The following is a 21407-nucleotide window of genomic DNA, read 5'->3' as shown; positions in this document are numbered from 1 at the left end:
CAGACACTCATGCACCCACTCAGACTGTCACACACTCACTCACAGACCCACTGACACCCTGATGCACCCACTCACAGACCCATGCACATACTGACACACCCACTAAAACATTGATGTATGCAGTCTCACACCAAGACACTGACAGCCACTCCTGCCCCCAGATACAGCCTCTCACACCTATTCTCACACCCAGAGGCCACGGACAACTTCCACAGTGCATGCACAAAGGGCCATGCACAGCATCGGGTTGGATGGTTAGGGGGGTTGGCAGCAGGGTCTTGCTGCAGGTCAGCCATTGTGGGCAACCTCTGCTGTGCACGGGAGAAGGCTGTGCACGGTTGGGTGCTTATAGGGGGTTGGTCTGTGGCCAACTGCTGCCACGCACGGCCAAAGGCCGTGCACGGCAGTGGTTGGATTAACGTATAGTAAAGAAAATTACTATACGATAAAAAAACATAGAAATTCACTGAAAAAAACAAAGGTTACAGGGACGTTCTAGTTAGGTTCTGAATTTACTCGTACAAAACCATAGAAATTTAGCAGTTATAGTTACCTTAGGCCTCGAGAAAACTCATACCCTAAGGTGACTATAACTCGTACCTTCGCCATGCACAGCTAATTACTCCACATGTGATAACTGATGACATGTTCTATGCCATCTTTCATATTCTCACTGCAAAATTTGCAAGACAATTATTGATGAGACAACTGTGCATGGAGAGCACAAGAGTTATGGTTACCTTAGGGAGTGAGTTTTAGTTACTTTAAAGAACTTTAACTGCTGAATTTTTATGGTTTTGTTCGAGTAAATTCAGAACCGAACTATAACGTCCCTGTAACCTTTGTTTTTTTCAGTGATATATATACATAAAAAAATGTGTGGTAAAGGCCCATGACGTATTCTCAGGCATTGTAAAGGTCAACAGCTAGTATTACAGGTGTGGTAAAGGCATAGCTGGTAACAGCGTACATTCAACAACATGGCAGCGGCCATGTGAAAGTTGCTTGTCTGTGGGTTCGTCTGTTCAGCCTTGCCAGTTGTTTGTGCATTCAGAATAGTGTAAATGGGCCAACTCTGCAATATCCTGCCGTCTTACACAATCAACTGCTGCAACCGATGAGTGGTCTAGCCAATAGGACTTAGGGCCAGATGTAGTAAACTCAAATTTTGCGAGTTGCAAATTGCGAGTCAGACCGACTCGCTATTTGCAACTCGCAAAACTGTATGCAGAAAGGTGTCTCAAACACCTTCTGCGACTCGCTATGGGGTCGCAAAGGCCCACCTCATGAATATTAATGAGGTGGGTCGCATTTTGCGACCCCATAGCGAGTCCCTGCACTCACAGGGATGGTGGCCTGTTGGAGACAGCAGACCTCCATGTCTGTGACTGCTTTTGTAATAAAGCAGTTTTTTTTTTTTTTTTAATTGCAGCCCGTTTTCCTTAAAGGAAAACGAGTTGCAATACAAAAAAATAATGAAACCATTTGGTTTCATTTTTTCAGAGTAGGCAGTGGTCCATTGGACCACTGCCTGCTCTGAAAAATTATTTTTAGCGACATTCACAAAGGGACCCCTTCCCGTTTGCGAATGAGTTACCACCCACTTCAAGTGGGTGTTAACTGCGAATTGCTTTGCGACCGCTTTTGCGGTCACAAAGCAATTCTGCATTGCGGTGCGAGTCGCAAATAGGAAGGGGACACCCCTTCCTATTTGCGAGTCGGATTCACATTTTGCGAGTCGGTACCGACTCGCAAAATGTGAATCCGATTCGCGATTGCCGTTTTGCATGACGCAAACTGCGTTTTTCGCAGTTTGCGACATGCAAAACGGTTCCTACATCTGGCCCTTGGTGTGTAAAACGTCTCTGAGATAAATCTGCTTCTCTCTGGTCTAACACGTAAGTATTGTTAATGTACGCCAAGGTTATAATTGTATTGAATTTATAAGTTAATCCTGATAGTTTTTGTTTCAAACCTCAAATGCACAGAAAGACTGATCTGGTCGGCCGCAGTGGAAATGCTGACCCTACTTTCCAATGAACTACATTGCTTTTCTTTAGTCTATAACTGTGCAGCTAGTAACGTCTGGCTCCGCGTCTGATTGCTTGTCCTTTGTGTACACATCCCCACTATGGCATAAACATCCACTGCTTCATGGCGCTGGATGCCCCATTCTGTGGAGAAAGTACACAGCTGCTAGTAAAGCAGGGAAGGCTGCAAGGCGGGTCTCCTCTACAGGCGGAGCTGTGAGGGATAGTCGAGAGAATGCAAGGTGGGGCTTCTCTGCACTGCAAGGTAGCGGCTTCTTCCAAAGGATGTACACAGCTCGTGCCAGGCACTCTTGCACGTGCTGCTGCAGCCGTAAAGGTGCTTGAGTCTGAATGAGTGCCTGACTTTTAGAGGCTGTGACGTGTTTGACTGCTCTTTACAGCCCATGAATGAGCATTTGTTTTTTGGAGGCAGCATAGTGATTTTCTGTGCACGTGTTAATCTTTTTTAGAAAAAAAAAAGTCTAGTACTAGTGGAAAGAGAAGGATAAACAAAACACACAGTCTTACCACTTTATTCATCCACGCACTCGACCGTTAAATATTACTTTGCCCTTTATTTTCGCACTGATTATTTCTTGAACTGTTTAATTGCAACAATGGTAGACTTTTTTTCTTTCACCATGTGGATGCATGTTTTGGGCGATTTATTTTAAGTAAATACTAGATTTTGAATATTTTCTGTATTACGTCAGCTCTATGGTACCTACGGAAAACTTGTTTCCCTGCTGTATAACACGTATGTGCTAAATATAATTGCAGTTTACAAATACACATTCACTCATCCACTCATGAAACCACTGGCTCATTCTAACAGCACAGGGCGCTCAAGTTCCTCACGTCGATGTGTGTAGCGCTTGGTGAGGTGTCTTCTTTCTTCTCTGAAGGGATCAAGACCGCTACAAATTACAGAATGCAACGAGACAATATGAAACATGTGAGTCCTGCCTTCACCCACGCTGCTCAATCCTTGATGAAACACTGTTGCTGACAGAGAAGCCAGGCCTCCTGTCTTTGCCACAAACGTGTCTTTATGGCCTGAGTTTATTTTACACATGAAAAGGGCCCTGGGTTTGAGCAGTTCTGTTTCTCTTTTTTGAGGGAACCAGGGTGGCTTCCGAGCTGTGTCCAGGTGCAAGAATCACTGCTAAGCGTCCGCAGCTTTAGGGGCACGGGTGGCCCCTGGCCCCGCAGGGTGGGTGCGGGGCGCCGACCCTCGCCGCTCCCTCCCGGCCCGGAGGGGTTCCCCGCCGCCGCCATGTTGTGCGCTAGGCGGGCCTGGAGAGGGCGGAGCGCTCCCGGGATGACGCTTCCCAGGCTGCAGCGCGGTGCGGGAGCGAGGAGGGCCCGCTGCCGCCGAAGCCAGGAGCGCACCGGATAGGGAGGCGCGGGGGCACCCGGCGGCGGCTGCTTCCAGACACCGAGCGCGGGCCGAGCCCACGGGGCACCCGGGCTGAGCCAGGCGCGCGGGGAGCGCGCACCGGGGAAGGGTCGGAGCCAGGGGACCCCGGAGCCTGCCCAGCACCGTCCGGGATAGGAGGTGAGCAGAGCCCGCCGGGTCTTGGGAGAGCCCCGCCGAGAGGGGGCGGGTGGGCACGTGGCTCTGTGCCACCCCCTGTCGGGGCGCTTGTGTCTGCCCTCCTAGGACCATCCCCATCCCCGATGCTTGCTGCATTCCCCTCAGTGGCGGAGGAGCTCTCCCATTGTGCTTCCATGCTGTACTCTGATTTTATTTATTTTTTAGTCCGAGGAAAATGGTCCAAAACGTGTGTTGGCAGCAGGGCCGGGAGGGGGTGCGCTCTGCAGTGTCCACCCTGACATGTTCCTTCACCGTGCTGTGTCCAGGAAGAGCCTGGGAAATCCAACAGGATGTGTGTGTGTGGGGGGAAGGGGTGGGGTGGCAGGACCGGACCTAGCTGCACATTGGCATTTATCTCGCAGGAGAGGGCTGCACGCGCGGCAGTGGGCAGTGCCAGCCCTTCTGACGGGGACGGCAGCTGCTTTGTGCGGTTCTGGAAGGTGCTCGCCCGGGGATACGCTTGGTGAGCTGCCCAGCGCCGGGAAGTGTAGGAATGTGTTCTTGGTCAGGACCGGGGACCGGTTCTGTCTCTGCCTAGATGGGGGAGAAGGCAGGGGGCTTTGGAAGCGCCCAGCTAATAAACACGAGCTAGGCGGATCCCCGTCTTTACAGGAAAGCTCTCTGTAGCCTTGACGTCTTTTTTTGTGGGTGAGCTAATTTCCTTTACTATACCTCATCCTTGCTGTGTCCCAGCTTTGCGTTTACCCCCCTAAAATGTATTAGTTCCTAAATTCGCTGATCTGTAGTGAACATTGATGAACTCTGTGCACTTTAATGAACTGTGTGCATTGTGCGACGAGCAGTAATATTTCGAGGCTGGTGAGAGAACTTTCACTCACAACATAACTTTCTAAACTCACACGCACTCGGTAAAAAGCGACCAGCAGGGCGCCCGAGGTCAGATTCATGTGGGCGCTATATGAAGGGTTCAAGAATTACACATTGTCTAGGACGCCCTCGCACTTGATGACGATTTCTCACTTTTCTCCTCCCTCCTAGACTTAGTCGCTCCGGTCGGTGATTTTTGAGCCCTGCGTGCATGAAATTAAGGTTTTTTTTTTCTCCATAATTTTACGTCGATGGTCGTAAAAGCCTCACATCTGTGGGAGTCATCAGTGAGCACTCCATAAGTGAGGCGAGTTGGCGCACAAACGTCATGCTCTTTTGTATTTTAGTGAACTCTGAGCTCTCTAACTTCACCGGTTTCAAGTTGCCCGCTCGCATTTCGCTTTTTTTAAATTAAAAAAATCGTATTTTGCCTGTGTTTATACGCACGCCCACTCCTTCACTTTTTGCTGCTCGTCTGTAGATTGACTTCACGAACCCAAGCAAGTTTATGCGTAACCTTGATTGGGGAAAATCACGCCTTTCTGCGATACATAGAGCTGAGGTTGTGGCAACTACCAGAGATCCTGAGGTCATCTAGAGACGCGACATTGGTCGATTCTTGTAGCACCGGCCCGGTCATTGGTCTTTCGTATGTTTCAGTATTTTGATTCTGTGATGGTTTACAGATGTGAACTGCCATGTGCTAGGCTACTACCCACTAATTCAGTAACCCCAAAAAACTGATATGTTGCAACGATCAGCGGGGAGCCAGTATCAACTGTCTACGTATTATTCGACCCATACACCTTCGCCCCTTTTAGCGTTTTCTTTTATTGTAACATCATTTTATTTTAAAATCCTCTTTTTAATAACGTTTTAAAACAAAGTGCAAGTACCATTGAATAATTCTGGGACACAGCTGTGACTCCATCAGAATCTGAAAAACTATTCATGGGACTTGTATTTTGTTTTTAAACGTTATTAAAAAGTTTTTACTGTGAGGAAACTTTGGATGAAATGTACTTGTATTACAAGTAAAACGTTCCCCCTCGGATGTGCACACATGTTTCAGTAAGTCATAATTTGTTATTATCTTAAGGCCTAACCATGTTTGTGGTCATGGTTGGCAAAACATAGGCAATAGCTCCCAGTAGCAACTATAGTCATCATACCTCTGTCATTACCAAGTTTATGGTTATCCAATCACCCTGTTACCACTACAAGAAGACGTTTATTTTTGTTAATCATGACTGAATTACAGCTCAGTGCTGTGATAATGGTCACTATCAAAGCAGCAAAATAGTAATATTGTGTCTTAGCCATGTTATTGCATGTTTTTGCCACCCAGCTGAATTTCTGACAACCATAAAGGAAAGATGCAGTTGGGATGTATTGGATTAGCTAAACTTTTTGTTCAGGATATAAAATTTAAAAAGTGTTACTTTTATTGTGGTAATTATGATTTAGCATCATTGGAGTTGGGGAAACATGCTATATAGGTCTTCTTACATGCTCCATAATGGCTTTAAATCTCCTGGCCAGAGTGTTATCGAACTGTACATCGCTGGACGAGTGCACCACAACATTTGCAACACACCCCTTATAGTTCCACTGTTAAGGTTTTGGCTACATTGAAATGAATGAACGTTGTGGCAGACTATACTGTCAGGCACTCAGCTGTCTACCTTTCAAAAATAATGTGAAAATATTATTTGCCGTATTACAATACGGTTTCTTCTCCAATACTTCACCAAACCTGTCGCCACCAAAGGTGTCGTGTGTGTGCTCTGCACTTTGTATGATACCACTCAGCCGTCCCCTGGCTTTACGAGAACATACGTTCTTGTTTGTTGACTAGCTAGCGTGGTGGCACGGTACTAGGTATGTGTTGGTGTCTTCATGGGAATTGAGATGAATCCCAGCGCAAGATCTTATAACACCTTTATACAGTAGTTCACACTTGAACTGAGGTATGTCTCTAGTAAGGGAGGATGAAATATAGCTTTGTCTTTGCGGATGGTGGCAGGAGTTTGCTGGACACATCTGCCCCTCAGTGGGGCAAACTAAAATCACACACCTGAACTTGGCACAACTTTAGAGTCATCAAAGTCCCCTTGGTCGCACGCATCAGAATGCAAGGCTTTCCTCAAAATTAAGTTGTATCGGTTATATCTTTGGTACAAAGGTGGCATTCTCAAGACTACTCATTTTTATTAAGCTCAAAAGATGAGAAACTCATGTATTCCAACTCGTTATCTGAAGTTTAGACCAAGTCTCTGCAGAAACTGCACCAGCCCATCTCCTCACCCTACTCTTGCAGTCCACAATTACTTTTAATAGGTTATTTTCCCATTCAAATATATGTTGCTCGTGCCATCTCACCTTTTACTGTTGTTTTTATGTTTAAATTGTTATCAGTCTCCTGAGAAGCTATTGAGTGCCCCAATCGAAATGCAGTTATCACTTACATCATTCATTAATTGAAGTGATTAACTTTGTGGGGCCAAATAGACATGGAAAATTGAAAGCCACAAAAGAAATCCCTGCAAGTGGAATCAGAAATAGTTGCAAATTGGTAACTAATAACTAACCTCCTAAATTAAATTACAAATGACCTGTGTTTGACCAGCTGTACTTTAAAAGCTTGCACTCCAAACCTTCTAGTAACTGTCTTGAGTATCTTGTTTTTGTGATTATCGGGTCGTGATGGAGAATATTATCCCCCCCCCTGACGCCAAACAGGGGTGGTTTGTCTTGGCTCTTGCTGGCAAAGGAAACTACAAAATGCTTGAGTGCCCGTTAAAGACTCTCCCGGATGGTGCTTTTGGCAACCTTTAAGATGTACTTCTGGTGGTTCTTGCCCACGCTTTTTGTGGATGGTCACCTTGACATTGAAGATTAAATATCTTAACCGTGGTGCTCCGGATGAGTGCACCTATTCGTGATGCCCGGTGTTGTAGCAGAAAATAAAGCACCCGAGGGAGATGTCAGTAGATCGTCTGCTATGGACAATAGCAGCACCAGCAACCTGCAGAAAGTATTGGCTGCCTTGATTTATATAACAATTTCACTAATTGAGGAAGGCCTGCTGGTTAAATCGCCAGTTAACCAGATTTTGCTGTGCCGGGGACTAGAACTGTACCTACATTATAAGTGTTTGGTTTGTGTTGTATTATCTCTTCAGTTCAGCCACAGGCACACGTTCGAGGTGCAGAATGTGGCTGCCCCTCTGCTCCAGGAATGTTGTGCTGTTCATCTTTCCCCTTTAGAAGGCGCTTTATGTTGACACTTCTCTAAAGGTCGCTCGCTGGCATCTACCGGCTGATATTCTGTCTCCCCTGGCAAGTACTGCAAGGATAAAGCTTTTCCTATGGAACGAGGACGAAATGCTTTAGGATTTCACAATTCTGCCTCCAGCACGGATTTATGACAGATCAACCCCCCGATGGGAACTAGCAACTTCGATCATGTATAGCCTAATCTGTAGGTTGGGCTGTACCTATACACCAGCCTTTAATCCAGTGGCGGCTCTCCGTTATGGCGGAGGCTTTTGCCCCCCTCCAGCAACTGCAAAACCTTTACCAGAAAACCATCATAAACTATGTTTATGATGGTTCTCTGGTAAACTGTGTTTATGATGGTTCTCTGGCAAAGGGGGCGGGGCACGGAGGTGACGTGCACTGGGGGAGTACACACTCCTCCTCACAGCGCATGTGTGTTTGGCCGACCAAACGCACATGGGCACAGGGCTGCTGGACTGGAGAGAACCTACACAGGCTCTCAGTCTGCCTGGGGGCGTCCGCCCTGAGCAGCGTCAGGATTGGCACAGGGCAGGCTCGGAGCCTGTGCCTACAGTACCAGCGAGGAAGCAGCAGAGTGCGGCGTCGGAGAAGGTAAGTGTTTTAAAAAAATAATAATATTTATTTCCTCCCGATTTCCCCTTCACCCCTTCCGAGCCCGCAAGCTGCTACTGCTTTCATCCCACTATTTTAAAGGGCCACATGTTCTCAATGTAAACCAAACATTGTAGGACCTTTTAAGACCCTATGAACGTTTGCAGGGTTCGGAAGGTGCTCTTTTCTAGTACCCTTTGATAAAGGGACACTGTTTCTTTATTAAGATCACATATTCCTCTAAATTTAAAACAAAAATTAGCAATTCTTCGCAGTGATTAGCTGCAGTACCCTGTTACTCCACTGCAGACTCCCGTACAGAAAAAACTTCTTTAGTGACTTTGTTTATGACCTCACATGTTGCAGTTCCACTGGCAGCCAACAGGTGGTCTCATAGAGTTTCCAAAGTTGTGAAAGGCTGCCATTCCAATACAAATGGCTTTACCAAGACCATACGGAAAAAAGGGCTTCAGTTTGATTGCCTATAAAGATCATTTACAATATTACATGCGGACAAAAAGTCTATGATTTCAATAACATACAATGGATGGCCTCACAGACATTATGTGAATACATAAAATCAGTTTATGCCCAAGCAGTGTTTATTTGACACTTTACTTAAGTGCTTTCTTACCCCCCGAAAGTGCCATTGTGTCAGTGCTATTGGTACTTTAGGTACATTTGATCTAAAATTATCTTATGGCCCTTTATGTTATCTTAACAGGGATATGTAAAGGTTTCCCAATACCCTGTACACAGTACTCAGTGAAGTGGGCAGAGAAGAGCGAAAGTTAATTCTTTATGTGTAGGGGTTAATACAAATCTTGCCTATCAGCTTTCGGTCTTGAAGTTGAGTTTCTGGACCTGAGGCCGTGTTTTTATGCTGGGGACAAAAGTAATTTGCACTCTTCCTAGAGTCGCATATGCTTTTTCTGGGGTTGGAATGTCTTCACCCTGCTGTTGCAAGCCAAAGTTTGACCCAGAAGGACACCAAATTATTTTACAGAATGGATTTTGTGGGTCCTTATTTGATCGATGGCCCTAGTAATAGCTGCCGGTGCAAAAATGACAAGCAATCAATTGCAGTCTGAGCCAAAATTCAGCTTTTGTGTCTGCATTTACCTGGGTACCTATATATATTTCTTTCATCTTCACCCCTAAAAAGCCAGTCCAGAAAAATTTGAGGTGTCCATGAGCCAAAGCTCCCTTTGCAAGTGGAGGAAAATGTACGTTTTTGAGGTTATGCTCCCATCCTTTCAGTGTTCATCAATCTTCAGTGAACTTTCCAAGATCCACTGAAGAGTTGTTTAAGGTTTTGTCAATGGGAGGCAAAGTTTCCAGAAGAAGCAGAAACAACATTCATATCCACTAATTGCTGTCTCCTCCTCTGTATATTGTAGACTTTTTTACCTATAAATTGTAATTTTTCATTTTTATTAGATGTGCATTCTGATACCAGAAAACGCTTGCTTGAACAAAATGTTTTGTGCTGGTAATACATTTTTAAAATAAGGTAGTGATATTACCGTTTTAACTAGTCTTTGGTTCCCTCCTCCCTTGCAGACCAATGTCTGCCTACTCGCCTGCATACCCCCCACTGCTTTACACACACCAGAAGAAGCAGACTGGCCAACAAAGCTGCAAGAGCGTGCTTACTCTCACGTGTATTTAGGAAATCTTTGCAAACTCGCATCCCATTCTGAGGCTTGTGGACTTCTTGTAGCCATTGCCTGCTTGACAAAACAATCCAAGGCTGTGATTGAGACGAATAGAATGAAGTAGGGCAAAGAGCACACATTATATTGTTTGTTACATTATCAGTGTTTTTATAGCACACTTATAAACTGTGAGGATATCCAGGCCCTAGAGGCTGGACCAGAAGGCTAGAAGGACTTACTTGAAGAGCGAGGTCTTCAGCTTCTTGTGGAAGTCCAGAAGAGAGGAGGAGGCTCTGATGTGTTGCAGGGGGTTGTTTCAGGTCTTAGGGAGCAATGTATGAAAAGGTGCAAACCCCTGACCTGCCTTTGTGTAGACATGCAGTGTGTGTTAGTGACCATCAGAGTAGAGTTTGTGAGATGCATTTAAGAGCCTCTTTTTGTAGGAGGCTGAATGTCGACAAGATAGTATACAAGGATTCGGAGCAGGCTTCAAGATAACATTTTATTTCGCTGCAGTGGGTCACCCCCAAAGAGTGTCCATGACTCTCTCTGGCCAAGTGCAACTGACCTCTTCCCCCCCCATCCCCTTGCTATGTCTTTATTGCAGTACCCACTTTACCACACTATACATGCGTCATAATTTCCAAACACGTTCAAGCAAACGTTTCCTGTAACACTGTCGAACCACAAGCACAGGATGTTCAAGCACAGAAATAACATTTCTGAGGACAAGGGGTGGTTTGGCCATCTGCAAAGTTTCAAGTGCAATTCTAAGAAACCAGCACATTTAAAAAAAAATGAGCACGGCTACTGAAGGCATACAATTTTGCTTGTAGCATATAAAAGTGGAGCTAAAGGTTAGACACAATGGAGCCCTCACAGCAAGTTAAGAAATCCATTTTCCACAAACTGCCCTTTTTGCAGTGAGGCGAACAATTTGTCTATAACTCAATCACACACGTTTCCCTTAAGCCTACGTCTCATAACATGTTTTGCCTTTCTCTTGAAACAGCAGGAGGTCGACAAGCAGATACGCACATGGAACATATCATAGGCAAGCAATTGATATAAAAACAGAAATCCCAATATTCCACCAGCAGCTATAAGCAATACAATAAATATTTTCCATCCCCGTGTGGAAAGTATGCCCCAGAACCATCCTGAAAGGGACCAGGTACCTGTCTCCTGGTGTATCTCGGCAGCTATTCTGTGCACATTTTATGGCCAGTTGTACTGAGGGAGCGTTATCCGGTATTTAAATGCAGCAAGAAGACCCTATAACCCTACAAACACCACCACGGTCAGCCAGGATGGTGTCTAGAACAATCCTGTTTTGAAGGGTCATTAACCTATTGGCTTGCATTTCAACAGTTATGTTAGCCAGGGCTCCTGCAGTCTCATCTATGACACCCTCAACTATTTGTGTAAGTCTTATTATGTCTCTACTAGTGAGACATGCTCCCACTGGAAAGAAAAGGCCCAAAAATAAATCCTTTGTTACCTCCCCTTCAGTGTCTCTTTGGTTTACCTCTCTTTTCTGCAATCGATGATCGTTATGGTAATTTGGTGGGGCAGGGTGGACGGGAGGTACCAAGAAAGCAATAAAACAAGTGCCCAACCAATTCTTTGGCAACCAAGTATAGGCACTTGTTCCAAATATAAAGTATGTAATTGTGGACGGTACAAGCAAGGGACACCTGGTACAGTTTAACGTTATTACCATGGAGCAATCACTATTACCCATAGGACGAGTGCCATGGGCACGGATACATAGTCTACCCTTTAGAGGGAGTACGGATATAGGTTTCTTTTAATTGGTAATATTGCGTTGTTTATACTCCACCAGTCGGACTATTGTGGAATCACATTCTTCCATTTCTAGGGCGGTGCCATTGTGTGTAATATTATCAGCCCTGCATATTCTGGCTATGTTTTATACCAGGGTAAGTGTCCAATTATTCTTTTTTTGTCCTCTGCTGAACTAACCACTTTGGAAATTTTATAATAAGCTCTACGCGATCCATTTTTGGTAAAAGATAATGGAACAAATTAACTTTTAGTATCAGTAGAATGAGGCAACAGACCACAAATGTAACAGTTGGACTTGTTATAGGCCTGTTGGGCTGCTCCCAATATTTTAATGAAGGTATTATTCATATAATTTATTCTGTGGGCCTCCTTGTGGGTTCTAAAGTTATGAAGTGATGTTCTGGAGGGGTAACAGTGGTGGGAAGAACCTCTTATGTATGCTAACGTACCATTCAAGCAATAGAAACACAACCAATATAAGTAAACAAACAAAAAGCAATGCAGCAAATATTCTGATACCCAGTCTTTTCTTGCTCATTACCCTTCTCTCCTCCGGGATATTGTCATACTTAGCCATTTTCCCTATCTACTCTAACAGACAAACAATATAATAATCCCCAGTGTCCTTTACTTCCAAGCCTCACGGGCAAGCTTATGTACTGGTCCGGACGTTGGTGGTCTTGACCACCGGCATGGGGTGCAATCCCTCCTGGGACTGTTTTTTTCCTTTAAGTCTCTTTATAGTTCAGCTGTGCCCTGTTCCTCAAATCATACCTAGGTCCATATATCTCAGAATTAAAGAGTTCATGGGGAGAAGTGGATTTGTCAGTGTGTTCCTCTGGTGTCCTTATTTCACCATTTAACATCACTTCTCCATTCCCAAAAGAAACTTGGTATGTAATGTGCTCAGTCTCGGTATCCGGGCAATTGTCTAATACCCACTGGTCATAAGGTAAAGGCAAAGGGCACTTTTTTTTTTACATGTGATGCATGAATCCAGTTCTTTTTTTCCGTCCCATTTCACAGCGGTCTGGGTGGCCAGTAGAACTTGCAGGGGCCCCTTCCTTTTAGATTCAATGCTCCTTTTCTTTTGGAGATTCCTTACAAAGATCCAATCTCCTGGCTTGATGGAGTGTCCAGAGTCCTCAAGTCTCCTGGGCAGGGCCTCTTTGACCTGTTTGTGGATACAACGCAATTGTTCAGTTAACTGCACACAATAGTCTAGAACCAGTAGGTAGTCTATATCAAAAATTTATTTGTCCTAGGTACACCCAAAACATAGCAGGTCGCCCCATTATTACTTCACAAGGACAGACTTTGTTTTTAGAATGTGGTGTGTTTCTCATGGACAATAAAGCTATAGGCAGTGCATTTGGCCATTTTAGTTTTGTCCCAGCACATATCTTAGCTAATTTGTTCTTTAAGGTACCATTTTAGCTTTCCACTAAACCTGCTGCTTGCGGATGATAGGCACAATGAAATTTCTGTTTTTATCTGCAACCCTTTACAGACCAGATCCATTATGTGCCCAGTGAAATGACTGCCATTGTCGCTCCAAATTGTTCGAGGCAGGCCGTATCTGGGAAAGTATTCCTTCATCAAGACCTTGGCAGCACTGCCAGCAGAACAGCCCGATGGGGGATAGGCCTCCACCCATCGACTGAAGGTACATATTACCACCAGCATATATCTTTTCTTGTTCACTTGTTCCATTTCTACAAAATCCATTTGCAGGACTTAGAATTGTAAGTCCGGTGGTGCAGCATTTCCTTTAGGGGCAAGTGTGCTGTTTCCTACATTGTATGTCTGGCATAGGATGCACCTTTGTACATGAGAGCGTGCATATTTTGGTATGTTCTTGTTATGCCATACTTGATCCAATGTATCCACTATTCATTGAGCGCTGATGTGTGCAGGTACATGTGCTGAGGAAACTATGGCATTCACATAAGCATTAGGTAACATCCATCTCCTTTTCTTTGTCTTGTCTACCCAACATCCCTCACTATCTAAGGAGGCACAAATGTACCCCTCAGCAAGTTCCTCCGGAGTAGCTGCGTCCTGAATTTCCTTTATGCAGTCTATTGTCAGGTTCCTCGTGCCAACTTCTGGTAAACATGTAGCTGTCCCTGCCACATACATGGTACTGTACTCAGCTTGTTCAGTATTTTTCACTGTCCTGTCTGCAAATGCATTTCCTTTTCCTACATCATTCTCAATTTTCTTGTGAGCTGAACATTTTACCACAGCCAATTTCTTAGGTAACGTTAAAGCATTTAGTAATTTTAAAATAAGTTCACCATGACGTATTTGTGTTCCGTGAGAGTTCATACAGCCCCTTTCTCTCCATAATTTACCAAAGGAGTGTGCTATACCAAACGGATATTGACTGTCATTGTACACATTAACTCTCAAGTCTTTACTCCATTCACATGCCCGAGTCAAGGCTATCAATTCCGCAGCTTGTGCAGAGTTGTAGGGTTTCTTGTTGCTTTCCCCTATAGTCTGTAACATAGTAACAGCATAGGCTGCAACCGTGGTCAAATCAGATAATTTCGATCAGGAACCATCAACATACGATTCGCCATCTCACTCCTCCAGTGGCCTGCCAGTGAGGTCTACTCTACCTTTGGTCTCTTGATCTGTTCTGATAATACAGTCATGTATTTTTTCTGGTAACACTTCTTCATTAGGTAAAGGTAACATAGTTGCTGGGTTCAAAACATTACATCTCCGTATTGTTATACGCAGAGAAAGCACAGTGAGTTTGTAGCCTGTCAACCTTGCAGTTGTCAAGTGTTGTGTCTGTGTTTCGTTCAGTAGGACATTGACAGCACGGGGTACCATCACTGTTAATGGATGTCCAAACACACATCCTTCACTCTGTTGTACTGCTGCTGTTGTTACAGTCCTGAGACAATGTGGCAATGCTTGTGCTACTGGGTCTCCGGTAGATGAAAAATAAGCACATGGTCTGTTTTTGTCTCTGTGTGATTGTGTCAATAATGCAAGACTGCAACCTTTGTTTTTATGTACAAATAGGGTAAATGATTTCTGATAATCTGGGGTGGCTAACACAGGTGCATTACACAAAGCCTTTTTCAGTTCATAGAAGGCTCTTTCACATTAATCATTCCAAGTGGTGGGTACATGAACATCTTTGAGAGTGAGGGCAACCAAAGGTTTTGCTATGAGGGAATCATTTGGTATCCATTGTCTGCAATATGAGGTAATACCTACAACACCTCGAACATCTTTCTGTGTTTGTGGGCTTTGTAAATTGCAAATTATTGATTTTCTTTGTGGGTCTAGTCTTCTACCCCCCTTCGACAGGAGGTGCCCTAAGTAGGATACCTCCTGTTGACAATATTGCAACTTGAGTAAAGAAACCTTATGTCCATGTATAGCTAAATGTGACAACAATTGTTGTGTGGCTTGTTGACATTGTTCACGTGTGTCAGATGCAATGAGGAGATCATCAACGTATTGTAAAAGGACATTGCCATCTGGTAATTTTAAAGTGTCCAACTGGCTTTTCAAAGCCTGCGAAAAAAGTGACGGACTTTCCGTATACCCTTGGGCAGCTCGATAAAACTTGAAACATCTGTTTCTTATGGTGAAGGCGAATAAATATTAAATTTCCACCGAAATTGGTATGCTAAAGAAAGCATTCTTTAAATCTATTACAGAGAAATATTTGGCAGTGGGGGAAATCATGTTGAACAATGTAGTGACATCTGGTACAACTTGGAATTGTGGTATTATTATCTTGTTAATAGCTCGCAGGTCAATAACAAATATATATATTCTGACTGTTGTCCATTAGGACTATTCTTGATGACGGAAAGTATGGGACTATTACAGGGACTACCATAACTCTCCTTCACAATACCCTTATCAAGGAGGTCCTGTACTACTGAAAAAAGTAATTCCTCAGCTTCGGGGGATAACTTGTATTGTGGTATGTGGGGAAAGGATGCTCCTTCTTTAATGCATATCCTTACTGGTTCCATGTTTATGAAACCCACGTTGTTTTTACGTGAAGCCCAAAGAGACAGATCTATATGTGACTACTCCTGGGGTATATTAGATGTGGAAAGAACAAGCTAACTCTTTGAAATGGAAGAATTAGCAATTGTCACATATACTCCATCAGGGGAACAATAAATATGAGCATGTACTTTCTTTAATAAATTCAACCCTAACAAATTTTGGTCAATCTTCAGTGAGGATGAATGAATGAGGAAAACTGTAAGGTCCAATAGTAACATCCAAAGGCTTTGATGTAGAGTTTTGCACTGGCATTCCAGCAAATCCAAGTGACGTGTTAATAGACCCAGAGAGGGGAGCCCCCGGAAGATAGCTGTGGATGGCAGAGGTGTGGGTAGCTCCAGTGTCTAACAAAAAAGGCTGCTCTTCACCACACACCTGCATGTCTACATACTGTCCCCGCTATTGCCAATCTCCCTTCGCCCTCTTGTGGGCATCCGTAGTCCATATTGTCGACTTGGTCACCTACCACATATGATCTGTCTATGTGTGTGGTATCAAAGTAATTGGTGCGCATCTTTTGTTAAGAATGTGCAACAGAATCTTGTCTAGATGGTCCACCTCTTCCTCCCTGCCTTCTCCCATTTTCCATTTCTCTCTGCATTCTTTAGCCAGAATTTTGCAGTTCTGAACAAGTGTCTTTCCAATGCCCTTCTTGTTTACAATATGCACAGGTATTATATCCCATGACTCTCATTCCCTGTTGCACAGGAGTATTTGTTTGTCCTCCGCCAATTCACCGTCCACATCCCCTTGCCCTCTGTATCAGTTCTGTACCCTGGGCCTTAACCTGTTGCATTAACGCTTTTGTTTTCAAATCCTTTATTTTCTTCTCACCGACCTCTTTTGTGTTTTTGAACAAAGTTTCAAAATATGTGGCCGTAACTATGAGTTCTGATGGACTCTTAGTTGGCCATGTACTTTCAGTAGTTTTAATAGTTACAAAGGTCCTTTTGCATGTTATTAATGAATTTATCTGCATACATTCATTGGGCAGTCTGTGTAATAAATAATATCTTGTGTGCTATGATCACAAAACACTTCTTCAAAACTAATAAATAATCCGATATTTCTTCTTCATTTTTCTGTGTACAAGCTGTTATTTTGTCCCAATCTACATTGTGTCTAGATATGAGTGTTTGGAGGTGTTGTATGATGTTGTCAGGCAAGTCATGAAGGCGCTGATAAGGGAGGTTGCCAGCTGCTCGGGTGGAGTCATCCCCTTACAACACATTCCAAGTAGCTGTGTACCTTGCCACATCATCTACGTCCCGTATTTGTCTCCATATCGAGATAGGTAAAAGAGTGCCAAAAAACATTTCAATATCCTTAAGTCATGACAGATAATTTACTAGTGGCTTCAAGTTCCTCATAAAATTTGGATGGATTTATTCTATAGTCTGGAAGACCCTTTTGTATGTTAAGAAGTTCAGATCTTTGCCAGGGAGTTTGTACATATTGTGGAACAAATGCATTGGGGTTGACGAGATCAGGTCTAGGGTGCATCTCCCTCATGGGTCTCTTGACGGTTAAGTCATCTAGATTATCCCCCCCCGGCGCTTTAAGAAGTTCATCTAGTAATTGTGCAGTGTCTAACAACTCCTCAACTGCCTTTATTCTGTCAATAGGGGCCATGTTAAATGTGCTAGCAGGATATTGGGTGAGGCCTATGGTAGTTGGTAAATCTATACCGTTTTCAGAACATTCCCCTTTGATCCATTTAGACATCAAATCCAAAAGACAATGTTGCTGAAAATCATTATAGTTTTTAAATTAATGTAAAGTGATGGCTGAATTTGTATATGGAGCATCCATCATCAACCTGTTTACAGTGACCGGCAAGGCCGTTCCAGTTGTTCGGGATCTACTTATTCTTTCTCCTTTAGAGAGGAGACCACCTTGCAGACTAATGCGAGAAAACGTCACCGTGGGGTCGATCTGAGCACGACATGGAGTAGTGTCTGAAGTGTGTCCTACAGAGGAGGGCCTGTGTCCCTTTTTGTATTTCTTTGATTTAACATTATTACTAATGTATGGTGACTGTTGTGGTGTGTAAGAAATAGTTCCTTGTTGTATGTTAGAATGAATCTGTGGAGCCATCATTATACTTTGAGTACTATTCAATTGAGATACGCCTCCAATTTTAGTGTTTGGTATGGCAGCATTTTGTGTAGTTTGTATGGGGACTGGGTTGGGTGGAATATTTATAGTCTGGGCTGGATTAAATATTTGAGCACCAAGAACCTGATTGCCAACATTGGGGACATTAGGGGCAGAGACGGGGGGGAGGAATAGTAGCGTGAGGAACGGAATTAGGGATATTAATGTTAACATTTTGTACTGGAGCATTGGGTTGGACGGGAACATAAGGCGGCGAATTGTCCAAAAGATTGTCCAACAACTCATCCTATGTAGTCCTTTGTCGTATGTCCTATTCTAACCGAGAGGGATACATTTTAGTTATAGTCATTCTAAATTCCCTGTCTCCCCTTTTTTCAATTTCAAGGCTGGCGGTTTTTGTTTTTCATATTCCCTGGCCTCTTCCATGGCCCTTCTTTTAGCCTCTTTTTCCAGCCTCTTTTTCCCAAGTCTGATAACTGTCCCACGTTGACTCTCTAACATTTTTCTTAAATGTCTGTTGTAAAAAATGTAATTTGTCATTGTCAAAGCATCCATTTAATGGCCACTGTCTGTCTCCCCCTTTCTTCGTATACTTGTGCCAAATTGGGCCCGCACCATATTTTTTTCATTACTATCCAGGCTGGACTACCTTCGGCTGGCCCCGGTATAGACTCGTCCCGACGAGGGGTCCAGAACCACCAACAACAATGTTTAGAAATGCATTTCTTGAGCTTACTAATGGTTGTCCTAAATGCAGAATTTACCTATGAAAAGGTCACAAACAAGTACCAAGATCAAATACCAAGATAAATATGACCTCAATACCAGGATACAAGTTTACAAGTTACAAGTGACCTAGAACAGTCTCACCAAATAGGTTGGGTCTGGATCCTCGTATTCTTGAGGTCAGATGTCTCCTCGGCCTCCTACTGGGTCTCAGCGGGAGAAATTCTTTGCAGGGGATGGAAGTTGGCGACGTTAGATGGCAGCTGCTAGAAACTTGTCTTGTAGCAGGGGCCCCCACGATCAGTGGTCTCCGGTCTCCTTCCTCTGTCACAGGCTTTTACTCTGTTGAATTTCTCTCCATGAGTCCCCGTTACCGGGCACCAAATTTGTGAGATAAATTTACAAGCCTCTTTTTGTAGGAGGCTGAATGTCCACAATATACAATACAAGGATTCAGAGTAGGCTTCAAGATAGCGTTTTATTTTGCTGCAGCGGGTCACCCCAAGGAGTGTCCATGACTCTCTTGCCAAGTGCAACTAACCTATCTCCCCCCAACCCCCTTGCTATGTCTTTATTGCAGTACCCACTTACTTTACAACACTATACATGCATTATAATTTCCAAACTTGTTCAAGCAAACGTTTCCTGTAACACGCTCAACCACAAGCACAGGATGCTCAAGCACAGAAATAACATTTCTGAGAACAAGGTGCGGTTAGGCCATCTGCAAAGTTTCGAAACCAATTCTAAGAAACCAGCAAATTTTTATGAAACGAAAACGAGCACAGAATGAGCATGGCTGCTGAAGGCATAAAATTTTGCTCGAAGCATATAAAAATGGAGCTAAATGTTGGACAAAATGGATGGTGTCCAGTAGCACCTTGAAGATTTTCTTCTGCATCCTCAGGGTGTTGAAGCAGGACAAGGCAACTTCGTTGACGTGGGCGGTCATGTTCAGCTTGTTGTCAATAATGATTGTGAAGTTTCTTGCTTGTGAGGTAGGCATTAGAGTGGGTACGAGGTCTATGGACCACCAGGTGGAATCCCAAGGTCAGGTATGTTTCCCAGAACCAACCAGCAGTTTGAGGCTGTTGAATTTTCATCCATGTGACCACTTCAGTCATGCATGCAGTGAACTTGTGCCTGGTGTTTGGTGTTTTGTCCAAACAGGACAGTATCAGTTGTGTGGTGTCGGCATATGTGAGTGTGTTTATGTTGCAAGTCTAGATGACGTGGGCCAGTGGAGTCATGTAGATGGTGAAGAGCGTCATGCTGAGCGAGGCGCCCTGCAGATTCGGCAGATTAGTTCCTGTGCTTCAGAGGAGTCAGGCATTTGATGGTTTGGATTCTTCCAATAAGAAAGGTGCAGATCCACTGGAGGGCATGTCCTTGGATTCCTGCTTCATGGAATTGTTGGATCAGGATGGGATGCTCGATATTGTTGAAAGCTGCTGATAGGTCTAGGAAGATGAAGGCTGCGGTTCCCCCTTGTTGAAGATCATCTGGATGTTGTCCGTTGCTCCTATGAGGATGGTTTCTATTCGCTGGTTGGATCTAAATCCTGATTGTGTGGTGTCACGAAGCTATGGGTTGGCAATGTAGTCAGAGAGGCCTTTGTTGATGGCTTTTTTCAAGACCTTGTCTGGGTGAGGAAAGAGGGATGTTAGTCAGTAGTTGGCAGGTTTGATTGGGTTGTTGAAGATGGAGGTGAGAGCCTTGCTGATAGGGATCACTCCTTTGTGGAAGGCGTAATAGGGGCAGGGATTGCCTGGGGCATCCGAGTGTATGGTCTTAATGATTGCTGTGGTTCCCTCTGTGCTGATAGTCTCCCACTTTGTGATTCGGTTGCCTGTTTGTCACTGGGAGACTTCTTGTAAGAGTCAGGGAATCCGATTGCAGGGTGAAATTGCTGTATGTGGTTTTGGTCTTGCTGTAAATAAGTTTGAAAGGTTGTTACACAGATCTTGGCTCGGTCTGATGACACCGAAGGCAGCTGTGGGTGTGGTGAAATCCTTGATGATTGAAAAGACTTCTTTGCTGCTCTTGGAGCTAGTATTTGTATGTCCGACTTGGGCCTTCCCCTTAGTTTCTCGGATTAGCAGGCATTACCTTATCTGGGCTGCTATGAAAGTGTATTTTTCCACCTTCCCTTGGTTGGAACACTTTCCATTCCAGTTTGCAGTGTTCCTTGGTCATTCTGAGGTCTTCTGTGTACCAGCTGGATTGAGTTTTAGTTTTGCCGTGTGACTTCCTCTCTTGGGGGCAAGTGTGTCAGCGCCCTGGTGATACATTTGGTAAAGTTTTCGATATTGCATGCTAGGAGGGCTGCAGGTTCCGGTTTGTTCTTGCGGTGGGCAGATGTCCAGTCTGCCTCTGTTAAGTTATTCCAGTGTTGGCGCACTGGTTCTGCTGTGGGGGTTCTTCTGCGTTGATGGATGTTGATTGTGACACTGACTATGGCATAGTCTGTCCAGGTGACTGGTCTTGGTGTGTTGATTGTGATGATGTGAAGGTCAAGGTCAAGGTCTGGGATGTGTCCGACGATGTGGGTGGGCTCTGTTATGCGTTGGGCTAGTCCAAGGTTTCAGAGGCTGTCAAAGAGTACAGCAGAATTGGTAGTTGGTCTGGACATATTGATGGAAATTGAGGTCTCCAATTAGGATGAACCCACTGAGTCAAGGACTAAAGGGGCTAT

At 44.2% G+C, this 21407-nt stretch overlaps 1 protein-coding gene across 13 annotated transcripts in view; it reads left to right on the top strand.

The window, feature by feature from the left end:
• Positions 1-3327: 3327 nt before the first annotated feature.
• Positions 3328-21407, top strand: part of PTK2 (protein tyrosine kinase 2) — a 758583-nt gene continuing 740503 nt past the window's right edge. For 7 of the 13 annotated variants that reach the window (XM_069220817.1, XM_069220814.1, XM_069220815.1 and 4 more), the window contains exons 1-2: positions 3477-3588; positions 13326-13481. In XM_069220817.1, the coding sequence (XP_069076918.1) occupies positions 13352-13481 (130 nt within the window). In that variant the 5' untranslated portion in view covers positions 3477-3588; positions 13326-13351. Of the gene's footprint in view, positions 3589-4031; positions 4276-13325; positions 13482-21407 lie in introns of those variants that run through there. The other 6 variants (XM_069220825.1, XM_069220826.1, XM_069220824.1 and 3 more) reach the window with 6 other exon arrangements.

This window comes from Pleurodeles waltl, chromosome 2_2, assembly GCF_031143425.1.
Source record: "Pleurodeles waltl isolate 20211129_DDA chromosome 2_2, aPleWal1.hap1.20221129, whole genome shotgun sequence".
Lineage (NCBI taxonomy): Eukaryota > Metazoa > Chordata > Amphibia > Caudata > Salamandridae > Pleurodeles > Pleurodeles waltl.
This window is presented reverse-complemented; position numbering and strand designations above follow the sequence as displayed.